Genomic DNA, 9646 nt, shown 5'->3' with positions numbered 1-9646 from the left:
CTTGAAACTGTCTTGGTTGTGCTCATGCCGGAGCATCGAAGACCCTCATTCGGCTAGTAACGCCCTTTACGGGTTTTCGCTAACTGACCTCTCTCATTTCTCTAATCAATATTGCCTTATGGTGCCCATCTGATTTTCACAAATAAGACTCTTGCATTTCTCTGCTCACTGTCGCCTTACAGTGCTCATACGGGTTTTCACCGATAAGATTCTCTCATTTCTTCTTTTCTTTTTTTTTTCTTTTTTTTATTTTTTATTTTTTACGGAAGGTTGGCCAACGCCCCTGGCATGGGGACTTCAAGTATTCTCAAAGATCGATCAGAAATTCTTAACAGGAAAAGGCGAAAAGAACCTTGAACTAAATTACAACTTTTGGAACTGTTTCCACGGGAAAATCGTAAGATAAAAACAAACTTCTGTCCCAGTTTTGGAGTATTGGGAATATGGATTTTTGTTGCGATGGGACTGAACCCAGGGTAAGGCTGCCTACGTATCCTTTCGGAATCAGGTCGGACATAGTTCAATGACTCAAAAAATTTATTGTTTGACATAAAAAATGGAGTACACAGGTTCCAAAAATGGAAAACAAGGAAGAAAAATACAGCTTAAAAGGGGTAAGAAAAGGGTGACACTTGCTTGGAATAGCGAGCAATGGTAGCATTCGTCATCTCGATCTAAGAAAATCATGCGTGAAAGTTTCACAGTGGGTATATATCAGACATAATATCTTTTGACTACATCTGCATTAATAGTCATGTCTGGTACCCGTCCTTCTTCATCTACCAAGTGCAAGGCCCCTTTTGGTTACACTTTCTTGATGATGTAGGATCCTTTCTAGTTTGTGGCAAACTTTCCTTTAGCTTCTACTTGGTGTGGAAGAACGCATTTCAGAACGAGTTGGCCTACCTCGAAATTCTTTGGACGCACTTTCTTGTTGTAAGCGCGTGCCATTCTTTGCTGGTATAACTGGCCAAAGCACACTGCTGCTAGCCATTTTTCATCAATCAGCATTAGTTGTTCTAATAGGGTCTTTACCCATTCTGTATCTTCAATCTCCGACTCCACAATGATCCGAAGATAGGGAATTTCGACTTCAGTCGGTATTACAGCTTCCGTCCTATATACCAACAGATGTGCGAGTAGTCGTGCGGTATCCCAAAAGAGAAAAAGGCAACTTTTCATGCCATTGTCTCGAACCTTGGATCATTTTCCTAAGAATCTTCTTGATGTTCTTGTTCGTTGCTTCAACGGCTCCATTGGCTTTTGGCCGGTAAGGGGTAGAATGGCGATGCATAATTTTAAATTGCTCGCATACCTCCTTCATCAAATGACTATTGATATTGGATGCATTGTCAGTGATAATGGTATTTGGGATACCAAAGCGGCAGATAATGTTAGAATGAACAAAGTCTACCACTGCTTTCTTGGTGACTGCTTTGAAAGTGACGGCCTCCACCCACTTGGTGAAGTAATCAATTGCAACCAAAATAAATCTATGCTCATTTGAAGCCTTTGGCTCAATTGGCCCAATAACATCCATTCCCCAAGCAACGAAAGGCCAAGGAGAGGACATGGGATGGAACTCTGAAGGTGGCGAGTGAATCCGGTCACCATGAATTTGGCATTGGTGATACTTGCGAACAAAACTGAAGCAATCTCGCTCCATTGTAAGCCAATAATACCATGTCCGCAGAATCTTCTTCGCCAAAACATATCCATTCATGTGAGGTCTGCATACCCCCGAATGCACTTCACTCATGATCCGCTCAGCTTCTGTGGCATCTACGCATCTCAACAAGTTCAAATCTGGGGTCCTTTTGTACAAAATTTCCCCATTCAGGAAGAAACCGCTGGCGAGCCTCCTTATAGTTCTTTTTTGATATCCCTTGGCGTGCTCTGGGTATTCTCTCGTTTTCAGGAATCGTTTTATGTCATGATACCATGGTTCACCATCTAGTTCTGTCTCAATTGTATTGCAGTAACCGTGTTGATTTCGAACTTGGATTTCTAGTGGATTGATATGGGTGTTTCCCGGATAAGGGAGCATCGAGGCTAAAGTAGCCAAAGCATCGGCTAGCTCGTTGTGAAACCTAGGAATGTACCTGAACTCGATGGATTTGAATCTTTTGCTCAAATCTTGTACACATTGTCTGTATGGAATAAGCTTGATGTCTCGAGTCTCCCATTCGCCTTGGGCTTGCCGGATAAGCAAGTCAGAATCTCCCATAACCAATAGTTCATGCACATCCAGATCGAGGGCCATTTTCAAACCCATGATACAGGCTTCGTATTTTGTCGTATTATTGGTACAGAAGAACCGAAGCCGGGTTGTTGCAGGGTAATACTGTCCAATAGGTGAAATGAGGATTGCCCCGATCCCAACTCCTTTGATATTGACAGCTCCATCAAAATACATTTTCCATAGAGGGTTGTCGTCTGGAACTACTTCCTCTATTGAGTTGACCTCTTCGTCTGGGAAGTATGTGGTAAGTGGATTTTACTCATCATCAATTGGATTCTCTTCCAAATGATTGGCCAAAGCCTTTGCTTTCATCGTGGTGCGAGTGACATAGACGATATCGAACTCTATGAGCAGGATATGCCATTTTGCGAGCCTACCGGTGGGCATTGGCTTTTGGAAGATATACTTCAGAGGATCCATTCTGGATATGAGGTAAGTAGTATAGGCCAAAAGATAATGTCTCAACTTCTGAGCGACCCAAGTCAAGGCACAACATGTTCTTTCTAAAAGGGTGTACTTAACCTCATAATTGGTGAACTTCTTGCTCAAATAATATATTGCTTGTTCCTTTTTGCATGTCGTATCATGTTGCCCTAGAACGCATCCAAAGGAATTATCCATCACCGATAGATATAAAAAAAAAGGCCTACCAGGTTCAAGTGGGACCAGTACAGGGGGTTTTGATAGATAATCTTTGATCCTGTCAAAAGCATTTTGGCAATTGTCCGTCCACTTGATTACAGCATCCTTTTTCAGCAACTTAAAGATGGGCTCGCACGTGGTTGTGAGCTGAGCAATGAACCTACTGATGTAGTTCAACCTTCCGAGCAAACTCATGACCTCCTTTTTGTTCTTCGGGGGTGGAAGATCCCGAATGGAATTTATCTTAGATGGATCCAATTCGATGCCTCTCTGACTGACTATAAAACCGAGGAGTTTCCCAGATGGAACCCCAAATGCAAATTTGGCTGGATTGAGCTTAAGGTCATACCTTCGAAGCCGTTCGAAGAACTTTTTCAAATCATTCACGTGATCAACCTATGTCTTTGATTTTATTATGATATCATCGATATATACTTCAATCTCTTTGTGCATCATGTCGTGAAAAATGGTGGTCATGGCCCTCATGTAAGTTTCCCCTGCATTCTTTAAACCGAATGGCATGACCCTGTAACAATAGGTACCCCACGGAGTGGTGAAAGCGGTCTTTTCTGCATCACCCTCATCCATTAGAATCTGGTGGTACCCAGCATAGCAATCCACGAATGACTGTATTTCATGCTTTGCGCAATTATCTACAAGAATATGGATGTTCGGCAAAGGAAAATTATCCTTCAGACTTGCTTTGTTCAGGTCTCTGTAGTCAACAAAGACTCTAGTTTTTCCATATTTCTTTGGCATGGGCACAACATTTGCCACCCAGGTGGTGTATCGTACGGCTCTGACAACATTGGCGCTCAATTGCTTCATTATTTCCTCTTTGATTTTATCACTCATGCCCGTTTTAAATTTTCGCTGCTTCTGTTGGACTGGTGGAAAATCAGGATACGTGGGAAGCTTATGAACCACTAAATCGGCGCTTAAACCAGGCATATCATCATAAGACCAGGCAAACACATCTCTATACTCAAATAAAAGTTGAATCAAGGCATCTCTGGTTTTTTGTTCAGTGTGAATGCTTATCTTTGTTTCTCTGACTTCTTCATGACCTCCGATATTAATTGGCTCAGTTTTATTGAGGTTGGGCCTAGGCTTGTTTTCAAATTGTTCCAACTCTCTTTTTATTTCATCAAAAACCTTATATTCATCATATTCGACCTCTTGATGCATTATTTTGAAATTAGACAGCTTTTTGAGATCTGGGCGTGAATTCTACATGCATGTCATGTTATTAAAGCCGGCATTAATAAAACTGAAATGGAAATAAAATGGCAGGAATTAGGAAAAGGAAAAGATACAAAATACGAAACTGAACTGCATTTCGTTGAATTTGAAAGGATAGAAGGGTTAACATCAAAATAAAACAATCATACTAAGATATTTGGATTACAACCCTGAAAGTAACCCAAAGTACAAAAGAAAGAAGCTACAAAAGTCAACTACCAAGACTCCTTCCTTGTGGGGAGAGGAGTTGCTTCCCAGTTATTGAGCATGGTTTTTGGGCCAATTAGTTGCATATCGGCACGACTAGTGCCTTCACCAGCCTGGATCATATTCACTTCAGAAAACATCTGCCTGAGGCCATGGCAAATTTCATCAATGTTTGCATGCGCCGAGGAATTTTGACCATGTTTGAATCGTGGATCGACAAAAGTGTAGAAAATATGAGGGATAGGTTGCTGCAAGACCCACCCGTACTTTTTGCGGTGCTTGGCTTTGTCTTCGTCTGCTTGTGTTGGCATGAAACCTAAACCAAAAGTACCCCTGTTACTGAACGAAGAAATGAGTTTTGAAATTCCTTGCAATGATGCCCCCAAACCTTTTCCTGGCTCATAACCTTGTCTCATCATAAGTGCAGCCACCATTACAGATGTGGCGGAGAGACGCGGATGTAGAATGGGTTTTCCTTCCTCAACATGGTCCACAATAACCACTTCGAAAGCCTGATAGACAATAGACTCACATCCTTCCTTGGCCTCAATACATGGGATTAACGGGTCTTTATAAATGGATGACTCGTCTTCTCCGTGAACAATAATTTCTTGCATGTCGTGCTCGAATTTGAGTATCTGATGCAAGGTGGATGGCGCAGCTCAGGCCGTATGGATCCATGGCCTTCCAAGAAGAAAGTTATAAGAAGTTTCCATGTCCACTACTTGGAAGACAATTTCAAAATCAACAGGCTCAATCGTCATGGTGAGGTTGATCTCCCCAATGGTATCTCTCGCTGAGCCATCAAAAGATCGGATGCGAACATTGTTGGGTCGGATCCTGTCTGTATTGATCTTCATACTCTGCAAGGTAGAGATGAGGCATACATCTACACTCGAGCCTCCATCAACCATGACTCGCTTCACATAATGCCCCTCACATTTGACAATCAAGTGCAAGGCCCTATTGTGACCGGATCCCTCCTCAGGAAGTTCATCATCAGTAAAGCAAATTTTGTTCACCTCAAAAAATCTATTGGCCATCTTCTCTAATTGATTCACGGTGCTATTCTATGAGACATGTGCCTCGTTCAGGATTTTGATTAGTACACGGGCATGCTCTCCTGAGTGTATGAGCAGAGATAACAGAGAGATTTGGGAAGGAGTCTTTCTCAGCTGGTCATGATTGACTAATCCTGAACTTTCATCTTTTTCAAAAACTCATCCGTCTCTTCTTCAGTGACGGGTTTCTTTATTGGCATTAGGTCTTCTCTGATTTGCTTAGCCTTCCTCAACTCTTCTGGAAAGTAACACCTCCCTGATCGAGTCAAACCTCCAGTTTCCCCCAAATCTTCTATGATTTCCTTGCCTTTGTAGGTTACTACAGTTTTTTTGTAGTTCCAAGGGATGGTTTTCGTATTTGTTACATGGGGTTGTGTGGCAGGCCTGATTATGATCGGCTCTATTATACCCGTCGTACCGCCCTGATTCTCCTTTGTGATGGGGTGACCTCCAAGGACGTATAACTTTGGGCTTGGAACATTGGAGCGAACTTCCAATCTCAAGATTTTTGGAACAAATAAAGTTGCCCTTTTTGAACTCTGGGCGCCTTTCACAATCAACGGTGCATCTAGGCTTGGACTTACTTCCAGTTTGGTTCCCTCTTGAATCGTTACCACTGTCATTTCTTCTCGACCAACCGGCTTGTATTCATGATCTCGGCCAATCATTCCCACAAAATGACCATCATTGTGTACTGGCAATGGGTTATTGGTCACATTAGGAGGGTCCTCGCCATTCGTGACTACAATCAATTTTTCAATAATGAGTCTTTCTATGGCTCTTTTCAGGGTCCAACAGTCATCAGTGCTATACCCCGGAGCACCTGAATGATATTCATATCTAGCATTTTCTTGAAATCCATGTGAATCGGGATGCATATGGTGGAGTGCGATGGTTCCAATCATGCCTATCTGCTTCAACTTCTGGAACAGACTAGAGTATGATTCAGCCAATTGAGTAAATTTTTCCACCAGCCTCTACTCTCGACCATAATCCTGCCTAGGACGAGCATTGTAGGGTGCCCGAAAATTTTGCTGCTGAGGTCGGGAGAATCTTGGAGCTGGTGCCCGTACCTGTTGATTGGGAGGACGAGCATATAATTGAGCATTAAACACTGTATATTGTGGCGGTCCCACATAGTACTGAGGAATTGGCGGGGGATAGTAATGTTGAGGGTATCTGGATTGCCCCTGCTGAACTTGCACATAAGGGTGCGATGCCTCTCTTTGAACTTCCCTGGATCCCGAAATCATCATGGACCCTTCATCTCTCTTCTTTCTATTTGCCAAACTTCCTGACCCATTTTGGATAGCTTGGGTGGTGGCTTTGAGAGCAGCTTGACTTACAATTCTACCAGTCTTGAGGTCATTTTCGACCATTTCTCCTATTTTGATCGCTTCCGCAAAAGGTCTACCCATTGCGGACATCATGTTCTGAAAGTAATCAGGCTCTTGGGCCTCTAGAAAAATAGTGATCAACTCGTGGTTATCCATGGGTGGCTTAACTCTAGCTGCTTTCTCCCTCCACTTGATTGCATACTCCCTAAAGCTTTCAGTCGACTTTTTCTTCATATTTGACAGGGAATTGCGATCCGGCGCAATATCTTGGTCAATGAACCATTCGGAGGCTACCCCTACAAGACTTTCCCCAAAATAAGCCATCAGTAATTTTTCTTTTCCACCTGCATCCCTCAGCTGGTTGCAGTACCTTTTCAAATGGGCGATAGGATCTCCGTGTCCATCATACTTCTCGAATTTTGGGGTCTTGAACACTGGTGGCAAATGGATGTGAGGGAATATGCGTAGATCACTGAACGAAACACTTTTGTGACCCCCTAGTCCATGTATGTTCTTTATGTTCTGTTCAAGACTTTTCATTTTCCTGGCCATCTCAACCGGCTCAACCGTCTTGGCAAGCTTTTCATTTTCCACTGGTGACTCGTACTGAGGAGTCTGATTACATGGAGTCGAGACCCCGAAATCCATATTTGGAGAGTAGTATTGGCCATCATAAGCATGATATGGTGGCTCGTTGATTGGCCTCGTCACAGGAGGTAGAGGCGGGATTGTGTATATCGGTGCGCCAGACACGACTAGAGGAGTGTTCCTGACCGGTGCGACTGGAGGTCGCACATTAGAGGTACCAGGAGCAACGTGGAGGCTGTAGTTTGGCACATACCCTAGAGGTAGAATGTGGTCGCTCATTGCATGGAGCGGTGGTTGAGTAGCCAGGGGTACGGTGGAAGTTCTCTCTGAGGGACCCCGGGTTGGAGGCTGACCAGACACCCAAGCTTTATATACATCAGACAATTGCTGTCTTAATTTTCTTATTTCCTCCGACTCTTGTTCAACTGATTGACCCTGGGGGTCATCACTAATCAGCTCGATCTCATCATCGTTGGACATTACTACTTCTCTCTTAGATCTAGTGAAGGAATGGTGTGTTGCCAGTTTCACCACAAACCAACCACATTAAGCTTACTAACATAAGAGACAGCAAACGTGTTAGGGTTAAGCATTTTATAGATATGAATCACACATAATGTGACATGCTCCTATCATTGTCACTATTTCTAACATGCTTTTGGAGGCTTCATGTTTCATTCCAGCTTATGAGGTAGCTTCTTATTGACGCTCTTATTTTCTTCTTCTTTTTTTTTTCACTAACGCCTCATTCTGATCCCTCATCTTAGAATCATTAAAAAAACAATTTGATCGAACCTTTTGTGGGTTGCCTACGTATCATGTCGCTGCATGAATCAGATCATTACGTAATTCAGGGGGATTGGGAATAGACAGACCCATTTTTCATTTTATATATATATATATATATATATATATATATATATATATAAAGACTTTTAAATATATGTTTTGAGTTTTTTTTTATTTTTATGAAATTTTGAATTATTTTTTTTAAAAAGAAGGAATTCTAAAGAAGGAAGAAAATATTTTGGATTTTGATTTGAAGATTGTTTTTGTTCTTTTTTTTTCGAATGAAAGGCTTCGGAAAAGAAGGAAAATATTTTTGGATTTAATTTCTTTTTAGATTTTCTAAGGAAAGAATTCTCTAGAGGGAATCAAGGAAAGGGAAACTATTTTTGAATTTTTCTATTTTTGAAAATTGGGGCCGGAACCGATGAGATTTGCCTACGTATCTCATATCCGGTGAGAATCAGACCCGCGTAGTTCGGTCAAATCGACTATGTTCTTTCTTTTTTTTTTAATGAAAATTAATCTTTAAAAACCATATGCACTAAACCACATCATTTTTTCTCTCTTCGTTCAACTGATATATGCTAAAGCTAGTCGACATGCAAGCCTCCCAAATAATGCAACAAGTAGCACGTAACATGATATAATGGTCTCAACAAAGCCTGTCCTAAAACAGAACTCGACCTCTGTGTCGAGCGCTGCTAAGTCAAATGCACATGATGCAAATAAAGCATAGCCTACTAGGGATATTTATTGCTTGTGGCTTGTTCTTCTAAGTTTGTAAATCCTAAAGGAGATGGTATCTAGACCTAGCTTACCCGGGCGGACAACCCAAGCCGAGGAGCGTCAAGCGTCACCAGTAGTAGAACAACACTAGCTAGCTAACGGCTCTTCCGCTTAAACACGTGTGACTAAATCCTTCACCAGAAGCTGGTAGGCTAACTGTCTTTATCTCAAGACAGAAAATTTGTGACGCTGGTAGGAAAACACAACATAACTAATTATCAGAAGACTCAGAGGGATGCGAGAGAAGATACAGTTTATATGTACAGTTCAACAATATCAAAACGGTAAAAACTCGACAAGTAACACATTAGGCCCAAATAAATCACAATATATACAAAAATTAATAAAGCCAAATAAAGTCAATGTACAAGCTCGAATTCTTGAAGTCCCCAGCAGAGTCGCCAGAGCTGTCACATCCCTTTTATGCCTCCCCTCCCCCCCCCAAAACGATAATGTGTGTTATGGATGGTGGGTTAAAGAGTTTCTCCAATTAAAGTGACAAACTTAAATAGTGATTATTTTATTTACAGAGTCGCCACTTGGAATTAATTTTTTGGGTGTTCCAAGTCACCTTTTGTTTGAATCCCTAGTCAAAGGAAGATTTGACTCTTTTATTATTGGTCTGCAAAACAAAGTCAGGGTAATGAATTCTGTTGACCGGGGAGAAGGTGTAAGGCATTCCCCGAGTCCCGTGGTTCTAGCACGGTCGCTCAACTATTAATAATTAGCCTAATTATCTGATTTATTACATA

The 9646-nt window shown here is 41.8% G+C and overlaps 1 protein-coding gene across 1 annotated transcript; it reads right to left on the bottom strand.

The window, feature by feature from the left end:
* Window positions 1-363: 363 nt before the first annotated feature.
* LOC138907950 (uncharacterized) lies at window positions 364-1666 on the bottom strand. Its single transcript, XM_070198576.1, has 2 exons — window positions 1316-1666; window positions 364-378 (listed from the first exon to the last, which is right to left on the bottom strand). The coding sequence occupies exons 1-2, from the start codon at window positions 1664-1666 to the stop codon at window positions 364-366; spliced, it is 366 nt and encodes a 121-aa protein (XP_070054677.1).
* Window positions 1667-9646: the final 7980 nt, after the last annotated feature.

The sequence above is a fragment of the Nicotiana tomentosiformis genome, chromosome 3 (genome assembly GCF_000390325.3).
Source record: "Nicotiana tomentosiformis chromosome 3, ASM39032v3, whole genome shotgun sequence".
Taxonomy (NCBI): Eukaryota; Viridiplantae; Streptophyta; class Magnoliopsida; order Solanales; family Solanaceae; genus Nicotiana; species Nicotiana tomentosiformis.
The sequence above is the reverse complement of the archived record's forward strand: the minus strand, read 5'-3'. Positions and strand labels throughout refer to the sequence as shown.